General features: G+C 48.1%; 1 protein-coding gene across 1 annotated transcript; it reads right to left on the reverse strand.

Annotated features, from left to right (window-relative positions):
* Positions 1-1,410: 1,410 nt before the first annotated feature.
* On the reverse strand, positions 1,411-20,100 carry LOC131188442 (acidic leucine-rich nuclear phosphoprotein 32 family member B-like). The gene is made up of 7 exons (XM_058163716.1): positions 19,944-20,100; positions 10,031-10,180; positions 7,905-8,027; positions 6,635-6,830; positions 4,890-4,984; positions 4,578-4,632; positions 1,411-2,795 (listed from the first exon to the last, which is right to left on the reverse strand). The coding sequence occupies exons 1-7, from the start codon at positions 19,995-19,997 to the stop codon at positions 2,719-2,721; spliced, it is 750 nt and encodes a 249-aa protein (XP_058019699.1). The 5' UTR covers positions 19,998-20,100; the 3' UTR covers positions 1,411-2,718.
* Between the last annotated feature and the right edge of the window lie 1,250 nt (positions 20,101-21,350).

Here is a 21,350-nt window from a genome sequence, read left to right on the forward strand (position 1 = left end):
GGACTATCTGTATCGTTCAGAGATCTCAATTTTCTTATATGTCCAAATTAATATCGTTTGAGCCTGGTGATTGGTCCCTCCAGATAAATTTACTCAAGGAGAGAAGCAATCTAGGATTAAGGAGAAATTTCCTGACAGTGAGAGCAATTAACCAGTGGAACAGGTGGCCACAAGAAGTTGTGAATGCTGCATCACTGGAGGACTTTAAGAAGAGATTGGAGACCCATTCGCCTGAAATGGGATAGGGTCTTCTGCCTAAGCGGGGGGGTTGGACTTCGGTTATTCTGTTGTTTGACAAATCCATTGCCTATTACATCAACCCATATGCCAAGATAGGTATGTAGAACCTACTAACCACCCAACCTAACTTGGCTAAAACCAAGATGCACAAGTTGTACAAAGTTAGTTTTGCGTCTCTTTACAATCCAGTTACAAGCCTCTTTTGTGCAAGACCCGGAGCCGAAGCATTCAGTTCTTGCATGCATTTCAACACTTTTGGTATCCAAATTCCTTTCAGAGCTCTAGGAAATGGAGACCGACCCAGTTCTAGATTCTGTTTCCAGAAACCCTGAATGGTGATTATTCCAGATTCACGCCACCATCAGGTGCTTGGATCAAACAAGTCTCTGAAGTGCATAAACTGTAGGCATATTTACCAGAGATTATAGCAGCAGTTTTCAATTTAGGCAGCCTGGAGATGCGGGTGGACTTCAACTCCCAGAATTCTCCAGCCAGTTGGGGAATTCAGCCCTCTCCGAACACTGAATTATAGCAAAGCGAACCTGCGTTTGGCACCCTCGACCCAGTATCAGCACCTGGGAGAAACAAAATCCACTGCACGCCAGTTTCCCCGATTGATTTAACCTGGTTTAACTCCATCTGTGGCCCGGGGGCAACCTAGAAAAGCCTCAGAAACATCGTTGCAGAACAGACCGCCATTCCTGGTCTTTCTCTGCCGCCCCATCCCCATTTGGGATGAAGGAGCTGCACACCTCCATGGAATTACACATTTTACCCATGGTGCGTTTCCTCCTTTCCCTTCTCTTAGGCCAAGCTGGTCCCCCAGTTACTTAAGACTCCCCAACAAGCTATGGTTAGAAACAAACCACGGTTTGAAGCAGATTCTGATTGCTGCACACTGCATAATTAGGAGGGCAACTCACAGGGGAAACTGGTCTATAAAGAGGCTGGTTGGTCATTTCCTTAGGCTGCGTTTATCTGAGTGGGGGGTTGAACTGGATGGCCTTAAGGGGGCCTCTTCCCCAAAGAGCAAGCTTAGCTACTGCAAGGCACTTCCAAAACCTTGTGGTCTTTTTTTCAAGACCCCTTCAAATTCCCCCTCCCAAAAGTGGGTCCACGCACTTCCCCCTCCCCCATCACCCAATTTTAACACATTGGTTTCCTGCATCGTTCCTTTTTAAAAACCAAAAGTCTTTTTATTAAAAGTCTTATCCAAATTCCATTAACAAAAAGGAGATATATAAAAGAGGGCCCAAAAATTCCGAAAGGGTGGGTGGAGTGGGGTGGGAGGGAGCTATTATTTATGGGGTTCGGTTTTTGACCAAATCTGGGCTGAAAACTTTTTTTTTTAAAACTAGGGGCTAAAAACCACCCATCATTGGCCAGGAATTTGGGGGGGGGAGAAAGAGAGGAAACGCTGAACCACAACTCTCAACTTGGGAGGTGTGAGGTTTGTGTTGTTTGTGCCCAAAGTGTTTTCCTAGCCAGGTTTGTACGGAACTGTGCCACAAAAATTAAAATTAATTTTTTTTTAAAAAAACACGGGGCTTTACAAACTGCAGAATTCTGCTTTTTTTTAAAAAAAAAAAGTTTTTTTATCTACCTGTTTCAAGTGAGGCTTCTTCCCCCACCTGGGCCAGCTTCTTCTTGTGAGGCTGGCAATGGGGGACTGCTGCCCCGCTCTGTCCGCAGCATGCCAATTTGCCGCCCCCCCCAGCTGAACTTACAGAGAAACTCTTGGCGGTGATGGGTGGAGGGGGGCAAAGATCAGCAAGGAATAAATTGTGGAAGCAGACACCAAATTAAAAACATCGCAGCAAGCAACCCACAATCCATGCGTAAAACACTTCAACAGCACGGCCACGACCCCCGTGCTGAAGAGAGGAGGGCCCCGCATCCGGAACTCACACCGAGGGCCACAGCTGCACCCTGCGCCCTGCTTGGCCTTGTTTCCAGAAGGATCTTCAGCCTCCCGGGCAGAGTGGGAGGGGCCACGGCGGACTTGACTCCCCCCTCCCTCTCCCCAGCCAGGAATCGCCGAGCCCAAGGCGGACTGGGGAGCAGGTGCCAAGAAACCCAAATTGCTTGCAGGTTCATCAAACCTGCCCTTGCGTTGCTAAGCCTTTGGTCGCAAATACCTCATATCCAGAGGGAGGGGGGAAGGGAGGGAAGGGAGGGGGGGCAGCACAAGGGGAGGGGGGGCTGGAGAGGGAAGAGAAATCTAACCCCCAAAACAAAACAAAAAATCCAACTTCTCCTGAAACACCTATCCTTTTTCTACAATCTTTAAAAAAATATATACTGTGGGTGTTCGCAGCCGTACAAAAGAGCGGGGGGGGGGGAGCAAAGGGGAAGGGGATTCATCACAGTCTCACAAGGGGGTGGGTGGGAATGGTGAAAGGCCGGGAAAGTCACACAGTCCGCCAAAAAACACGGATCGGCCTGCAAAGGAGCCGAGGAAGAGGAGGGAGGGAGTCCTCAGTCATCTTCATCCTCGTCGTCGTCGTCAGGTTCCTCCTCGGGGTCTCGTTTCCGTTTCTCGCCCTGCTGGACCTCTGCAAGGAAAGGAAGACCAAGGAGGAGGGGGTGAGAGGTTGGAGGAGATGGCACCCTGTCTGCTTCCAAGGGGACCCCCCCCCATCCTTCCCAGCAAAGGAGGAGCCGGGATGGTTGGACAGATAGAGGGCAGGGCGGGGCGGAGACAGGATGGCGGGGGTCCTTGGTGAGCCTGAGATCCGCTTCCAAGCAATGTCTTTTTTTAAAACCACAGATTAGCCTGTTGGCTGAATCAGGGTCTGGGGTCCATCACATCTAAGGGGCCAAAGAAGAGGAGAGTCAAACTGTTCTCCAAAGCGCCTGAAGGCAGGACAAGAAGCTACGGATGGAAACTTAACGGATGGAGACGAGCCACCTAGAAATAAGGAAAAATTTCCTGACGGGGAGAAAAATTAACCAGCGCTGAGTGCTCCATCTTTGGAGGTTTTTAAGAAGGGACTGGAACCACCACTTGTCTGAAATGGTGTAGGGTCTCCTGCCAGAGCAGGGGGCTGACTAGAAGACCTCCAAGGTCCCTTCCAACTCTGTTTATTCTGTTATCCATCGAATCTTGGTTAAAATAATAGTTCGACACGTGGGATGCAGCCAGTGGGTTTTCTTAGGTATAGCTAATAATCTTTTTTTTTTCAACGACCCCATAATCCCTTGCAGGGTGGAGTCTGGGCAAGTGAATGGAGCTAGCAGAGTGTTTTAGTGGCCAGATGCCCTTCCTGTCACCAATGAGGAGTTCTGTTCAGCAGATATATTCTCAAAAGTGCCCAGAGAGAGAAATATCTGCCTTTACCTAGGATTGAACTCACAGCCTCCTAGTTGTGAGGCAAAAGCTCCACCTCTAGGCCACCGCACCACTCCCTCAGGTATAGCTAATAATGAAGCTTTAATGACAGCTGAAGATCCTGTCAGAGCTGAAGAAGCTTCTGGGATGTCTTCAAAGAAAAAACAAGAAGTCCAGTTGCCTCCAGAAAAATTTCTATAGGGGTTGTCAGGAAATTATTTGCCTAACTAGTTGGCCAGGCAATATATAAACTAACTATGTATGTCTATAAAAAGGCATGATATTGCTTTAAGGCTGTGCTGCATCATGCAAGCATCCTGATTGGTTGAGCTCTGTAGCCAATGTATAAAAGGACTCCTAAATTATGGCTTGTGGGGAATCTACAGGGACGCTACAGCATTGTAACCTGATGACATGCTGCAACTGTATATTTGAGCTTTATGATCCTTGCTTGATCATGGCTAGTTACCGATTCCTCAAGATACTGACTTGTTTGTTGTGCAAGTCTACATTGGTAAGAAGACATCGTAACATCCCTGACTGACTGACTTTATATGTGTATGACCTGAATTGTTTTTGGACTACGACTTTGCCTTTTCCCTAAAAGTAAAGGAATATCAAACCCCAGTTTGTCTGCAAGCGACTGTTATTGTATACAACCAGTCTCAGTCGTTTTCATGCGTAGGGTACTCTGCTCAACAGTCCACAACCTTGGTTGTGAACCCAGATTACCCTTAACAGGGGCTTCAATTCATTGAGTTTGGATTAACTCATCATTTCTCAATCTTGGCAACTTCAAGATGGGTGGACTTCACTTCCCAGAATTCCCCGGGGCAGCAGGGGGAAATGCACCCTGGTGGCAAGCATTAGTTGGCTGGGGAATTCTGGGATTTGAAGTCCACCCATTTTAAAGTTGCCAAGGTTGAAAAACGCTCGCCTGGATGGATCTTCCCCACCCAATCCGAGAGATGATTCTCAGCCACAGAAGTCAGAACAATATACACACCAGCTTCTTCATCCTCATCCTCATCCTCGTCTCCGTCATCCTCATCGTCTTCATCCTGAAGGAGGAAGGGACATTTTTAAAAATTAAGATTACTTGTGGTTCACCTGGTGGAATTCTTGTACCACAAATTCTTTCATCGCAACAAATCTTGTTAAAAAGAAGCACAGCTGAGAGTCGCAGAGTTCTTTTTAACAAGATTTGTTGTGATGAATGAAGTAGCCTTGGCAGCTGCTTCGGCCTGGCGATCTCAGCGTACAAAGCAACCCGTCACCATGGAGACCATTGCGCAGAAGATGGGATGTCAGGCCTCACCTCATCATCGCCCCCGTTCTCCTCATCTTCGCCGTCCAGGTCATCTTCGTCATCTAATTCTTCGTCTTCCTCCTCTTCCTCTTCCTCCTCATCTTCTACAAGGAAAAAACACCCTCTAGCATCAGAGACTGGTTCACAACTCTGGGCACTCCTCGACTTATGAACAGTTCATTTAGTGAGCATTCAAAATTACAATGGCAGGATCCCCACGGTCACATCAAAGTTTGTACGCTTGGAAATTGACTCACATTTATGATGGTAGCAGTGTCCCTCCGTCACTTAACCATTTTGCTAACTTAACAACAACAGTGATCCACTTAGTGACTGTGGCAAGAAAGGTCGTAAAATGGGGCAAAACCTGTTTAACTGATGTCTCAGCAACAGATATTTTGATCAAGTCAGAATAACAATAACAGAATAATGGAAGGGAGAACTCCGTGAACTGAGAGCGCAGACAATTCCTAGGGGTGTCTGCCAACTAAACTCCCAATTAATCTGGAGGGCAAAGGTCAGATGGGACCCTAGAAATCTCACTCCCCCAGACAGGGTTCAACACCAAGTTACTCCCTTTCCTCCAAAAACAGTAACGGTGAAAGGGACCTTGGAGTCCTAGTGGATGATCGCTTGAAGATGAGCCAGCCGTTTGCAATACCAGCCAAAAAAGTTAATACAATCCTGGGTTGTATAAACAGAGGCATAGAATCAAAATCACCTGAAGCCCTTAGTACTGCTTTTAGTACCCAGAGAAGAGGGGGGGTCAAATTATTCTCCAAAGCACCAGAAGGCAGGACCAGAAGCAACAGATGGAAACTAATCAGAGAGAGACGCAACCTGGAATCAAGGAGAAACTTCCTAACAGTGAGGACAATTAACCAGTGGAACAGCTTGCCACCAGAAATCGTAGGCGCTCCATCACTGGAAGTTTTTAAGAAGAAGCTAGACCCGTGATGGCGAACCTATGGCATGTGTACCTGTGGGCACGCGTGCTGTCGCCCAGCTCAGCCAGCTGGTTGTTGGGTTTCCGAGGCGCACCTGCCAGCTGCTCGCTGGGTTTTGTCACGCGCACCTTCCGGTTTGCACACTCTGTGCCTAAAAGGTTTGCCATCACTGGGCTAGACAGTCACTTGTCTGAAATGCTATAGGTTCTCCTGCTTGAACAGGGGATGGATGGACTTGAAGACCTCCAAGGTCCCTTCCAGTTCAGTTCTATTTTCATTCTATTCTCCATATGTAGAGGATTCTAGAGCAGGGCTCTCCAAACTTAGCAACTTTAAGACTTGTGGACTTCAAACTCCCAGAATTCTTCCACCAGCCATGACAAACAGGGAATTCTGGGAGTTGAAGAAGCCCAACAAGTTGCCAAGATGGGAGAGCCCTGGTCTAGCCCTCAAGGTTGCCCGCCCCTCCCAGAAAGAGAGGACAATTTAACACAGGAAACCATCTTATTAAGTTCTGGACATGCTTGTCTGTGGTGGAGAACACAGAACCATGTGTGAATCCATCACAGGCCTTTTCCATGCCCAGCCCCGCCTCCAAATAACCGCAACAGCAAAGCATTCAATGTCTCAAGGTTTTTGGAAAAGAAGTTCCTGGACTGATCCCCAGACAGGCTTACTACGGCCTCGAAAGTGACAACAATCTTCTAACATGTCCCAACCTGCTTTGAGAGTTGGGGGAAAAGTAAAAAAAAAGTCAAGATGGCAGCCGTGCGATTGAAGCCCCGCCCCCAGGGCTGGACTACTCACCGTCTCCGTTCTCGTCGTACTCATCGTCTAGCCCATCGGCTTCCAGGTCCGAGTCGGGGGCTTCTTTCTCGCTGGCATCGAACCCATCAAGATAAATCAGCTGAGGCAGGAGGGTGAAGATGCTCTCGCGGTAGTTCATCAGCGTCGTCACCTCGCAGTTGAAGAGGTCGAGGTTCCGCAGGTGGGGCAGCTTTTTCTGCAGCGGGGAGGGGAGAAAGTGGCCCAATTCAGGGGCGGGCTGTTGCCCCCCTGCCTCCTCACCAGGCACAGAGCAGCCGGATCCCTCCTCTGGACCACACGTGACGCTTTGTTGCCAACAATGAATTTTAAACCAAGGACTACCTGTAGAACAGGCTGTCAAAGTCACGGTGTCACGGGACGTATCATGACTTTTCCCCTCTTTGCTAAACCAGGACGCATCCGACTGACACATCCGACCAGCAAGTTTGACAACTGTGCTGTAGGTTAGCGGATTCAGAAAAATACGGACTTTTGGGAAAGGGTGGTGTCTCATTTGCTGAGGAGGGGGTGGTGTCTCCATTACTGGCATACAGAACAAAGCCTTTCCAGACGGTCTTCCAATACAGGCGGGCCCTGGATTTACATTTCATTCAGTGACCGTTCCAACTTACAACAGCACTGGGAAAAAAAGCATTTAGGACCATTTTTACTCTTATGACTGCCGCAGCATCCTCTGGCCACCTTCTGATGAGCAAAGTCAATGGGAAAAACCAGATTCACCTAACAACTGCAATGACTCATTTAATGACTGGGGTATGAAAGGTTCTAAAAAGGAAGCAAAAACTCACTTTTTAAAAAAATTGGAATTCATATCCCGCCCTTCTCCGAAGACTCAGGGCGGCTTACATTGTGTTAAGCAATAGTCTTCATCCATTTGTATATTATATACAAAGTCAACTTTTATTAAATTTAATTTAATAAATAAATATTGCCTCCAACAATCTGGGTCCTCATTTTACCTACCTTATAAAGGATGGAAGGCTGAGTCAACCTTGGGCCTGGTGGGACTTGAGCTTCCAGTAATTGCAAGCAGCTGTTAATAACAGACAGACTTAGTCTGCTGAGCCACCAGAGGCCCTTAACAAATGTTTTGCTTAACAACAGAAATGCTGGGCTGAATTGAGGTCGTAAGCTGAGAACAGTGTTGCCCACACCTGTCTGGAGCTCAAATCATTTCGCGCGTCTTTCCACAGATTTCCCAGGCAAAATCTCTCGCTCGCCACTCAATGTGGCCAGACTGGCAACTCACCAGAGGTTCCAACGTGCTGATCTCTTTGATTTTATTCCCGCTGAGGTTCAACTGCGTCAAATTCGGCGTTTTCTCTGCGAGGACTTCCAGCCCGCCCGAAATACGATTGTCACTCAGCTCCAGCTGCCGGGGAAAAAACAACCGCCAAACGGCGGCTCTAGATACTCGGGAACAAAAGCAGGAGATAGTACCCCTCTTCTCCTTCAATGCGGATTATGCAACAATTATGCTTTTCCCACCACCCCAAGAATCTCCCTCCCTACTCCATCGAATCGGGGCAGGGTGTATAAAAATCTATGATTTTTTTTTAAAAAAAAATTAAAAATCGGATTTTTATTGAATTGATTTTAATAAAATGGTTTTGGAGTAAAAATCTATCTAAAGATAGTTTTCTGTTTAAGTTACATTCATAATTTAGCTTATTCAGCATGAAGCTTAGTTATGTAGCATGAGGCTGTATATTCTGCAATATTGGGACTATCGGTGAGTCAACAGCAGGTCAGAGGAGGAGCTGCTGCGGGACAGAGATGGCAGCTGCTCTTTAAAAATTATGATTTAAATCGAGTTGATTTAAATCAAACCCACCCTGGATCGGGGCTTCACAAAGACTGAATTGGAACTGAATTGGGGCCCTCCCACCTTCACTTATTTATTATGCAACTCTGCTAATCCTTCAACTCTCCCAGATTCCAGGCTCTGAGCCATTAAGAATTACACTTTTAAAACAAGGGCTTCAAGTTTCTGATGACTAATATCTACCCTGAGAAAAACAAAAGATATTTCCGTGGTACAGAAATGCCACCAGCCAAACAGGGATGGGACCGAAAGGCCTCTGCGTGAGAGGCACCCCCCCCCCAAAGGGGAATTCTGCTCCCCACATCCAGCCCACTCTAAAGCTGGACAGGTATGGAAACTGAATAAATAATAAATAAAAATGAAATGAAATATAAAAAATAAAAATATATAATAAACCAAATAAAACAATAAATTTATAATAAATAAAATATGAAAAATAAAATAAAAATACGTAAGAAAAATAAAATATAAAAACAAAAATTTAAATAAATAAAATAAGATATACCGTATTTCCCTGAAAATAAGACCCTGTCTTATAAGTTTTTGAACCCTGAAATAAGCGCTTGGCCTTATTGCCATGCCCTCAAAAGCCTGATTGGGCTAATTATCAGGGGAGGTCTTATTTTGGGAAAAACACGTAATAAAATAAGATACAAAAATAAAAAATATATAACTAAATAAAACATGTACAACATATAAAAATATATAACGAATTAAATAAAAATGTATAATATATGAATTATATATATATATATTATTTTATTTAATTATTTATATATATATATATATATATATATATATATATATATATATATATATATAACTATATAAATAATTATATAAAATAATAATATATGAAAAGTACAAATATATAAGCTAAATAAAATAAATATAATAAAATGTTTAACATCTGAAAAAATAAATATGACAAAATAAAATAAAAATTTGGGGGTAATGGAGAAGTCAAAGGCAACAGAGGTGAACAAGAAAAAATCAAGGCAGATTGTTTAAGAGGACACATATGGATCATGGAGCTGCAACTAAAACTCCCCCCCTTTCCTCCCCCCCCCAAAAAAAAATCTTGCAAAAGGAACGATTGAGAGCAGTGTTTTTCCAATCTTGGGGGACTTTAAGAGATGAGGACTTTAACTCCCAGAATTCTCCAGCCATCCACATTAGCTGGGGAATTCTGGGAGTCAAAGTCCACACCTCAAAACAAACAGCAAAGCAAACTATTTAAAGCATGGATGTCAAACTCAATTTCACTAACGGCGGCATCAGGGTTGTTTGACCTCTGGTGGGGGCATGGCCAGCTCAACCTCACTCATGGGGGGTGCCTGGGGGGGTCCTGTGCTTTGCCAGTGAAAACTGGGCCAGATCTAAGCGCCCTGTGGGCCACATCCAGCCCCCAGGCCTTGAGTTTGACACCCCTGATTTAGAGTAAACAGCCCACTGCAAAATACAAAAGCCGAAACAACCCCTAGCTCAGATCCGGCTCAACACACACACACACACAATTTTTGCAGCCGGTCCTGCTCTCAGGTGCTCACCTTCCGGAGTTTGTTAAGCTTGGGAAGGTTAGAGATGGAGACAAGACCGGTGTTGATCATGCTCAGGAATTCCAGGTTTTCGAAGTCGGAGGAGAGCCCGCTGATCTTGCCATCGTCGGAGCGGCAGTTGTCCAGCACCAGCTCCTTCACCTAGGAAAGAAAGACGTTCGAAGTCTGGCTCCCAGAATTCCACCGGGCAAACAGCTAGGGGATTCTGGGGGATGTGATCTAATCTGGGTTTTTTTGGGGGGGGGGCTTTCTAGGCAGCTCCCTCAAACCTCCCAGAAGTCACCGGCTCACTGGGGACACGATGCCCCAACTGCCCTATGGCTACTTTAACAAAACAGGTCATTGACTGTACAACAGTCCATTTAGTGACTGTTCAAAGTTACAACAGCACTGAAAAAAAGTGATCGAGGATCATTTTTCACATTTATGACCGCTGAAGCATCTCCAGTCACGTGATCCAAATTCAGATGCTCGACAACTGGCATGTGCTTATGATGGCTGCAGTATCTTGCGGTCATGCGTTCCTCTTTTTGTGACCTTCCAAAAAGCGAAGTCAATGGGGAAGCCAGATTCACTTAAGAGTGGCAAGAAAGGTCCTTAAAACGGGGCAAAAGTCACTTAACCACTGCCTTGCAACAGAAATGTTGGGCTCCATGGTGGTCGTAAGTTAAGGGCTACCGTGTTTTCCCGAAAATACGACCTACCCCGAAAGTAAATCCTAGCTCGATTTTTACACGTGCACCCAATATAAGCCCTAGCGCTCCCCCAAAATAAGCCCTAATTAAGACCCCATCCACTGCAGGGTACACGAGTAAAAATTAAGCTTGGGTGGGGATGGAGCGGCCCTACTACTTTCCTTCGGATGGTTGCAGCCAAGCCTCGCACACCTCAGCCCATTTCTTCTGCAACTGGCACAGCTTTTCTGAAGGCCTTTGCAGCCGATAACAGAGTTCCGGATCGATCCAGAGTTCAGTTATCAGCTGCAGAGGCCTTTAGGAAAGCCTTGCCAGTCGAAGAAGTTCCCGACAGTGAAAAGGAGGCTGGGGGGGGGGGAGAAGAGTGAGGGATGACATCCCTCCTGAAAATAAGACCTGGTGCCATTTTGGGTGACCTTAAAACAAAAAGAAAAAAAGACAGGGTCTTATTTTCGGGGAAACGAACAATCATTCGTTTAGCAAAGTTTACAGCATCACTGAAAAAGGGGAGTAGCTATGGCAGCAGCCCCATGGCCCTGCAATCAAAATTCAGGCACTCGGCACAACCGGTGTGTATTTACGATGGCTGGATCACCGGACCACCATTTGCAACCTTCCCACAAGCAAAGTCAAGGTGGGAAGCCAGGTTCACTTAACAACATGAATCACTTAACAACGGCAATGATTGGCTTAACAACCATGGCAAAAGTCGCAAAATCGAGGGCAACACCCGAAGGTCCTAGCAGATCTCTCCGCGGCCCCACTTCCTCCAATTCTTTAAGATCCAGTCAGGACGAGCCAGCAATGACAGTGGCCTCTCGCTTTAGCTCACTCGCGAATGCGTCACTATTTACCACAAATGTGACACTAAACCTTCAATCTTTTACAGTGCGCCCTCTGGGACCGATATGCACACAGAATGATATGGTGGTTGGAAATACCTCCGCCAGCAAGGACTATACGAATGCATCATTTTATTAAAGGTTCTAATTTTTTTTAAAAAAAAACTGTCCCCTTTCCAGTTCCTGCATTTCTGACATGAAATGTGTTTGTGCGTCAGGCGTCCCAAAATCAGTCAAGAGACGGCTGACACAATCTAGTTTTCTTTAAATATATTTAACATCTATATCCACAGCAGACAAGAGTCAGGAACACAGAAACATCATGAGGTAAATCTAAACGGTATACAGAACACCGAAGAAAAAGGAGGCGGGAAAGAAGAGAAACGCCCCCTTTACACCCACAACAACCAATCACAGCTCAGGCTGCCTCATGCACAAGAAAGAGCAGACAAGACAGTCAGGAACATCATGAGGTAAATCAAAGAGCACACAGAAGAAAAAGGAGGGGGGAAGGGAAACTCCTCCTTTTCACCCACAACAGCCAATCATAGCATAGATTGCCTCATGCATAAACAGACTGGCTAGTCAGGAACATCATGAGGTAAATCAAAAAGTATACAGAGCACACAGAAGAAAAAGGAGGGGGGAAGGGAAACTCCCCCTTTACCCGCACAGCAACCAATCACAAGAGTAGATGAGCAGACAAGGTAGCCAGGAACACAGGAACATCATGAGGTAAATCTAAACCTCATACAGAGCACACAGAAGAAAAAGGCGGGAAAAAAAGAAAACTCCCCCTTTTCACCCACAGCAACCAATCATTGGGCAGGTTGCCTCATGCATGAGTCAGCACTCTCTAACTACAACTGCGTGTTCTGGTCCGTTGTACACTTTACTGTCCCGGCTACTAAATTAAATAGCCTGAACAGATGAGACGAGCTGCCTCACTGAATAGCCTCGGATAAGCCTTTTAAGAAGGAGCTAAGGATTAAGCCTACCCTGCAGGCTTGTTGTGAGGCCTTTGCTGAGACATGCAACTGGCTGCCAACAGCGGCTGCCTTTGCAAAGGAAGTCAATGTCCATTCCGAAACCAGGAAGAAAAAAAGTGTTTGTTTTTTTTAAAAAAAAACAGCCCTTCTTTCTGCTGCCGTGCAACAAACATTTTGGAGTGCGTAGATAGCAATCCAAAAACATGCTAACTTTGAACCATGGTTAAACTTCCATGCATAAATCCCTCCTGCCAAGTTAGCCGACCACCAGTAGTTTTTGGCTTACAACCATTCGTTCAGTGAGCAAAGTTATAAAAAATGCTGAAAAAAGGGGCTTGTAACTATTTCTCACACGCTGCTGCATTCCGACCGTGATCAAAATTCAGGCGCTTGGCAGCTGGTTCGTATTTATGACCGCTGCAAAGTCCTGTGATCCTCCTTTTGTGACCCTCTGACAAGCAAATTCAACGGGGGTAGCCAGATTCACTGAACAACCGCGTTATTAACTCAAAAATTGCAGTGACTCATTTAACAACTGTGGCAAGAAAGGTCCTAAACTGGGACCAAACATGCTGAATAATTAGCTTGCTTAGCAACAGAACTTCTGGGCTCTTCGATTGCGGCTGTTTAGTCAGGAACTAGTTCCATGGCTTGGACGAAGCGAGAAATAGGAATAAATCCGTAAGCGTGTGGTGTGAAGGCAGCAGAGAGAGCAAGAAAAGAGGATCTCGCCAAGGCAGACAAAGACTCAACAGACTGACCAAAGGGGACCTCAGAGTTAGAAAGGCAGGGTTTCTGGTCCTGTCCTTGGCAATCCCTTTGATTCATCAATCTTCAGAGGAACCATGAGGACTAGAGCCAAAGGTGCTTTTTCCAAGAGGCAACTGGACTTTGTTTTTTCTTTTTGAAGATGTTTCGCTTCTCATCCGAGAAGCTTCTTCAGCTCTGACAGGATACTGGGGAATGGAAGGATTTATACTCCTTGCAAATTATCAGCTGTCTGCAAGGAATATAAATCCTTCCATTCTCCACTATCCTGTCAGAGCTGAAGTGACCTGGATGACTGAGAATCTCTGCAGACCATGAGGACTAGAATCTTGTTTCTTTGAACACGCAGCTGCAATGCACCACTTTAAGTCCCTGCATCCCGTGCAGAGGCTGGGAAAGGCCTGCTTAGATACACACACACACATACACGCCCTGCCAGCAACCAGCTTTTCAAGCTGTCTGACCCGGAGGCCTCGGGACTGGCTCCACGCAGGCCAGCTTCCTGAAAGTGCCCGAACTTGGCGCTGCTTGGAGCAGCTGCGTGGCACAAGCCCAGCCTGATCTCATGCGTCTGGCAGCACAGCAGCAATGCAGCCCAACCGGCCATGCCAGCAACCGCATTCTTTTGCTACGCCTGACCCTGCAGTTTCTCCCCTCTATGCAGGCTGAGGCAGGTGAAAGCTCACGGGGTCCATGCACAGATGGATGCCAGCATGGGGAGGAGGGAGGGGTGTGCCATGGGCCCAGCGGGGCTGGATGGGCTCCCCACAGCAGCTGGGCAACCCCAAGGAAGGTGGGGAAGAGTCTCATGATCGGAAAGCAAGTGGATTTGGGTGGAAGAGATTGGATTGCCAGATCAGGCCCCAAGGCCTTGAAGTTTGACACCCTGGTGTAGGTTCTCTTGCTTGGTTGGGGGGTAGGACTAGATGACCTACAAGGTCCCTCCCAGCTCTGTTAATCTAAGGATTTGATTCCTGGGGAATATTTGTTCCACCCTTCATTTAGGGACAACACAAAGCACGAAAGCAGGGAACTCACAGCAAAATCCCAGCAGGCCAAATATATACAGGTAGCCCTCGACGGTTTCATTTCATGATCGTTCATGATGAAAGTATGAAGTTATAATGGCACTGAAAAAAAGTGACTTATGACCGCTTTTCACATTTATGACGGCTGCAGCCATCCCCATGGTTGCATAGATCAAAATTCAGACGCTTAGCAACTGGTTCATAGTTATGACGGTCGTCGTGCCCGGAATCCACTTTTGCAACCTTTTGACAAGCCAAGTCAATTAATTGGGAAGCCAGATCCACTTAACAACCGGTTATCTTTTCCGACTCACAAATGTTGTTACAAAGCAAGGCAACACCTTTTCTGCTAGCTAGGCAAAGGTAACCTCTCCTCTTTACAATAGGTAGATCAAGTTCTAAACTACAGGTTGAATTGACGGAGTCTTTAATCTTCTCTGAGGCTCTTCCAATAATCTACCTCTTAGCCCGCCAGCCTTCCATCCTTCCCACTTGCCTGGACAGGCCGTCCTCTTTGCATGCGCCAGTGGTGCGCCAATCGAAAAAAGACACACATGCACCTTCTGCAATCTTACCTCACTGCGTTTTACTGCTCTCTATAAATTACTGATTTATACCTGTGCACCATGATACTTAATTTGATGCTCGCCAAGCTAAATTCCTAAACGGAACAATATTCTTTGTAAAGCCTTGGTAAGGCCACACTTGGAATAACTGCATCCAGTTTTACACAAAAAGACGTTGAGACTTTGGAAAAAGTGCAGAGAAGAGCAACTAAGATGATTAGGGAGCCGTAGGCTAAAACATACAAAGAACGGTTGCAGGAGTTGGGTATGACTAGAGAAAAGAAGGACTGGGGAGACACGATAGCAATATTTGAGGGGCTGCCCCAAAGAGGTCAACCTATTCGCCAAAGCACTAGAGGGCAGAACAGGAAGCAATGGGTGGAAACTAATCAAGGAGAGATAAAAGGGTAAAGGTTCCCCTCGCTAGTCGTTCCTGACTCTAGGGGGCGGTGCTCATCTCCGTTTCAAAGCCGAAGAAGCCAGCGCTGTCCGAAGACGTCTCCGTGGTCATGTGGCCGGCATGACACAACGCCAAAGGCGCACGGAATGCTGTTTCCTTCCCACCAAAGGTGGTCCCTATTTTTCCTACTTGCATTTTTGACGTGCTTTCGAAACTGCTAGGTTGGCAGAAGCTGGGACGAGTAATGGGAGTTCACCCCGTTACAAGGTAGCACTAGGGATTCGAACCGCTGAGCTGCCCACCTTTCGACCGACAAGCTCAGCGTCCTAGCCCCTGAGCCACCATGTCCCTAATCAAGGAGAGAAGCAACCTGGAATTAAGGAGAAACTTTCTAACAGTGAGGTCAATTAACCAGTGGAACAGCTTGCCACCAGAAGTTGTGGGTGCTTGATCACTGGAGGTTTTAAAGAAGTTTCTGTCCTGCCAAATTTTCTTTCTTTCTCTAATTTGGAGCCCTCCCATTTTTCTCATAAAGTGACTCTGGGTGATGTACAAATTATCCCATCAAGAGGACTAGAATCTTGAGTCCCAGGGATGTTAGGGGCTAATATACCCAAGGGGAGGGGCATGGGCCTGTAACAAATACTGTGTTATCCAGACAAATCTGAAATTCTCTGGGCTTTACAGCGATTTGGTGCAGTGTATCGTACAAGCAAAACCATTTTCGTTTTCCTTGGAACTGCCAAAAAAGGTCTAATGTAACTTTCAAGCCCTGAACAATTATTTTGAGAGACAAACTCCAAAGTGCAAAGACTTAAATCACTCGTCAACTACAATACTGGGTAGAAGGATCAATAATTTCCTTGTAGCCTCCATCGCCCCGCTTAGTTGTGCCTGTTTTTCCGAACGTAACAATTTCCCAAAACGAATGTTTTGTGCAAGCCACCAAACTTGAGTTTTCCGTAAGATGTAGAAACTTGGAACTCTACGATTTCAGAGTGCCAAAGCAGGCAAAACGTGAGAAACCTTATTTCTTCTTCAAACAATTTGCTATCGTTGAGAATCACTGAGGACTAGAATGGTGTTCCAGAGAAACACACGCACACAAAACTCCACCCCCCAGTCTGCAAAGGAGCAATCCTTGTGCTTTAAGGAGGGTCAACACCTGTGCACCAAACTTATCAAAGTCACATCTTCTCCTGTCTTTCCAAGTGGCCATTTTTGGCGTTAACCCCCCCCTCCCCCAATCGCTCTTGGTCACCTCTGAGTTGGGAGACTCAGTCTCGGCCCCTTTAAGGAAGAAAACAGCCTGGGGGGGAAGGGGGGGGGTCTGCTCTTGTTTAAAAAAAAAGAGGAAAGACCACTCCTCTCTTGAACCAAGGTTGGGCTGCTGGGGCAACCTCTGGCACATCTGTAGAGGGTAACCCTCCCCCCCCCACTGCAAATTCTGGATTAACCGACCACGCCGAACATAATAGAAGCATCACACAGGAACTGAGCTGACAACGCCACACTAATTTTAAAATTCAGGCTCACTGGCAACGACCATCATACCATATGGGGAAACCAATATTCAGTTAACCACCATGTGACACGCTTAAGAGCAGTGATTCGCTTAGCGGCAGCGGCCAGGGAAGGTCACCCAATGGGGCAAAACGCGCTGAAAAATGTCCTGATTAGAAACGGGAATTTGGGGCTCCATTTTGGTTGTAAGTCGAGGATTCCCTTGTGTATATATGTTAGCATCAGAGTATGGACCACACACACACACACACAGAGTTGGGTGGGACAAGAGCGGCCACCCTTTTGGGAAAACACAGGAGATAATTTCTTTTTTTTTTCTTCATCTATCAGCATTTTGCTACTCCTTTTTCCTGCCCTTGGCTGCCTCTCGATGGGGAGGGGGGCATGTTTTCTGAATTGAGCCCCCCCCCCCTTTGCAAAGATGTCTGACTCCATTCTCACCTATCCGGAGAAAAGCCACCTCTGAATCAAATCTTACTCTGAACCAATATATATATATATATATATATACACATATATGTGTTTTCTGAGGTTTTCGCGGGTGTTTGTATGTAGATCTTTGGTTATTCGGGTTTTCTCCCGCGTAAAATTGGAAGTGTCTTGGCGACGAAGTCTCATTCGTCATCTTCAGGCTTCAGCTCCGTGCATCCTCTGCAGTCACACATTGCTCCCAGAAGCACGAAGCTGAAGCCTGAAGATGACGAATGAGACTTCGTCGAAACGTCGCCAAGACACTTCCAATTTTACGCGGGAGAAAACCCGAATAACCAAAGATCTACATATACATACATACATATATATATAGGTCTTTGGTGTATGTATATTTGTAGGTCTTGTATATGTATGTGTGTGTGTGTATATATATGTTTTCTGAGGTTTTTGCGGCAAGCACTCCTTTGGGACAGATGGGATCTTCCAGAAAAAGCCAAACCGTATTTATCCTTTTTATTGTCTTTTCTTCCCCCCCCCTCCTCTCTCCTTTTATTGGTATTTTTAGTCTGCTGCTCTGAAAGAACAGGTAGCCCTGTAGGTCGTTTGGCGACCAAAACGGCACCGGAAAATGTGAGTTGTGACTGTTTTCCCCACCATTCGGACCTTTGCAGCAGAATCCTCCCCCCCCCCCGACTTACAGACGCTTGACAATTGGTTCGTATTTATGATGGCTGCAGAGTCACACAATCCTTTTTGCAACCTTCCGACAAGCCAAGTCCACGGTGGTGGGGGAGCCAGAGATTGACTTAACTGGGCCAAAAACCCATTTAACGAACGTCTTGCTTAACAACAGGAATTCTGGGCTCCATTCTGTCAGGTTAAGTATGTATTTCTTCCTTGTGCATCTCATCGCAGGGACCCAAATCAAGGGTTCAATTCAATCCCTTGTGCCAAACAAGGAAGGGCAGCAGCAGAGCTGGGGCCCCCAGGGACGCCCCCTCCCCATTGTCATGAAAATGCAGCCACGCTGGAGGCCTCCCCCACCCCCCAGGATTTCCTGCTGAGCCTTTTCCTTTTGCAGAAGGGAAACCAGCCCCATCGCATTGCAGGCTTGCAAAATCCTTCTCTTCCCCACCGTCCAAGTCAGAGCGGGGGAAGCTTCTCCCATGAGAAGCGAAACATCTTCAAAGAAAAACCAAAAAATTACAGTCACCTCTTGAAGCAGGGGGAAAAAAAAAAAAAAACACCTTTGGGACAAGACAAAAAAAGGACCTGGATGGCTGAGAATCTCCATAGACTACAAGCCCCAGAATTCTTCGCGGGGTAAGGGTGGGGGGGCAGCCATGATCGCGGCCAGATTAGGCGGCTTTTGCAGCAGGGAGGGAGGCCGCCCGCCCGGGGCTTCTTTGCAAGCCCTTTCAGGTTCCTCTGGGGCTCCGAGCCCCACACAAGCCGCGCCCCATGCACTTTCATCCCCCCCCCACTCCACGCACAGGGCTTTCCAGGGCAGGCGGCCTCTTGCAAGGAGGCGCCCGCGGGCGGAATCCCAAGCCGGGCGTTTGGAAGGTGGGGGGGGGGGAAGTGAGGATTTCCCCTTCCAGCCCTCAACCTTGGGAAAGGGCGTCCTTGCAGGAAGCCCCTCCCAAAGGGGCGGTGCAATGCAAAGGAAGGGGGCTCCTCCCAAACGCATCCTCCCCCATGCAGCATCCTCTGCAAAAACAACGCGAGCTTGCAAAACCCCGAAACCTGGGGGTGGTTTTTTTTATGGAGCTGGGGAGCCGTCTGCTTGCCACCTTGCAAAGACTCGGCGCCCAACATGCATCTCCTTCCCCCCGCCACATTTCCAGGCGGATGGCAGGAAGTTTGCGCCAGTCTGTTTGTGTGTGTGTCCCCCAAAAATGCCATGCTCGGGAGACCCTTCCTCCCCTGCAAAAGCCGGATTCCCTTCGCAGCAGCAGCAACATCCCACGCCCCTCCATTTTGCTGTGCCCCCGAAAACGACCCACGTGGACGAGACAGGCAGCTCGCCCACTCCTTTTCCAGCACCCCCTTTCTTTCCCCCCCCGCGAGATCGCCCCAACATTCGCCTCCCCCCCACCCCCCCCTATACCCCAGTCGCCCTCCACCCAGCGGGAGTAGGTTTTTTTTGGGGGGGGTCCCTTCCTTCCCTTCCTCTTTCGGGAAGAGGGGGGGGGAGACCCGGGAAAGGAGGAATGTCTCTCGTGCAAAACGGGGGTGGGGGGGGAAAACCTGACCCCCCCCCTTCCTTCCCCTCCAGGCCCAACGTGGAGCCCGATCCCCTTGTGCACGACCTCCCCCCTTTTTCTTCATGGGGGGCGGAAAACAATCGGGGGAAGGAGCCGCATTTCCCCGGCTGCTCCGGCCCGGCCATGTGCGCGGGGTCCCGGGTCGGGCCAATGGAGGGGGAGGGGGAGGGGGGGCTTCCAGGGTCTTTTTGTGGGGGAGGGGAAGGGTCTGGGGCGAGAGGGGTCGAGGGCAGCCACCCTCCCCCCCCCACCGATTGCTCCAGGCCGGGAGGCGGCCCCCCCTCCCTCCCTCCAACATGTCTGCCGGGCACACGTGTGTGCAAGCGAGGGGAGGGGGAGGGGGAGGGTTAAGGAGGAGGCGACCCCTCCCCCACCCGCCCCCTCGGGGCTGACCTCGGCGGGCTTCTTGTTGCGCAGCTCCAGCGTCAGCCGCTTCTTCATCTCCATGGCGAAGCGCCGCTCTCTCGCTCTCTGTCTCTCTCTCCCACCGGGGCCCTCCAGCCAAGCGCGCAACCGCCGCCGCGGCCCTGCTCGGGAGCGAAGTGGAGGCCGGCGCCGCCGACGCCGCCCCTTATATACGGCGGAAACAAAGGGCGGGGCGGGGGTGGCGGAGGCGCCGGAAGAGGCGGAGTCTCGCGATGACGCCGGAAGGGGCGGGACCGGCGTAGGGAAACGCCCCGCCCCCTTGACTCACTCGAGCCCGGCCTGGTGGGCTCGGCTCGAGCTGAGGAGGCGGAGCTCCGTCCTCGCTGGATTTGTCTTGGGAGCCAGTGGATCTCTCCGCCGCTCCCTCCGCCGCCTGAGGCGATCTTTTTCCCCGTCCCGAGCGGCCTCCAGCGATCCTTTCGTCTCGGCTCGGGGTTTTTGTCTTTTTCAAAGGGCGCGTTTGAGGCTCCGGTCCTGCGCCTCGGCGGAGCTGGTTCATCTGAATGTTACAAATTCGGGTGGTCCTCGACTTAGGACCACAAAAAGGGAGCCCGACGTTTCCGTTGATAAGCCAAAGCAGTTGCTAAGCCACCGTTTTGCCCCGTTTTGCGACCTTCTTGGGCGCCGCTGTTAAGTGAATCCTGTGGTCGTTAAGCGAATCCATCTGTCCCTTGCTTGTTGGAAGAAAGTCCGAAATGACGACCGTGTGACCCCAGGATGCTGTAACCGCTGTATAAACACGTCAGTTGCCAGGCATCTGAATTTTGATCATGTGACTGGGGGTGGGGTGCGGGAAAGCGGTCGTAAGTGTGAAAACTGGTCAGAAGTCACTTTTTTCAGTGCTGCTGAAACTCAACAAATAGATGCCCCGAAAGGTTCTGCTTCTTTTTTCAAAAGACAACTGGACTTCCTGGTTTTTCTTTGAAGAGGTTTCGCTTCTCAGCCGAGGAGCTTCTTTGGTTTGGTTCTGCAATTCAATTTCACTTCAGAACTGAAGAAGCTCCTCGGCTGAGAAGTGAAACCTCTTCAAAGAAAAACCAGAAAGTCCAGTTGTCTTTTGAAAAAAGAAGCACCTTTCGGGACAACCAGGACCTGGAGGACTGAGAATCTCAAGGCACATTCAACAAATACTTGTAACTTGACCTTTTGACATGCAAAGTCAACAGGGGGAAGCGAGAACCACTTAAGAACTGTATTAATAACTTGACAACTGCAGTGGTTCACTTAACAGGGGCCTCTGGTGGCTCAGACTGCTAAGACAGTCTGTTATTAACAGCAGCTGCTTGCAATTACTGCAGGTTCAAGTCCCACCAGGCCCAAGGTTGACTCAGCCTTCCATCCTTTATAAGGGAGGTAAAATGAGGACCCAGATTG

The sequence above is a fragment of the Ahaetulla prasina genome, chromosome 1, assembly GCF_028640845.1.
Source record: "Ahaetulla prasina isolate Xishuangbanna chromosome 1, ASM2864084v1, whole genome shotgun sequence".
Classification (NCBI taxonomy): Eukaryota; Metazoa; Chordata; class Lepidosauria; order Squamata; family Colubridae; genus Ahaetulla; species Ahaetulla prasina.

Coding starts and splice junctions, on each gene's coding strand:
- LOC131188442 (XM_058163716.1), bottom strand. CDS start 19,997: ATGGAGATGAAGAAGCGGCTGACGCTGGAGCTGCGCAACAAGAAGCCC. Junction 4,633..4,889: donor AGAACGGGGGCGATGATGAG/GTGAGGCCTGAC, acceptor TTCCTCCTTCAG/GATGAAGACGATGAGGATGA. Junction 2,796..4,577: donor GGATGAGGATGAAGAAGCTG/GTGTGTATATTG, acceptor CTTTCCTTGCAG/AGGTCCAGCAGGGCGAGAAA.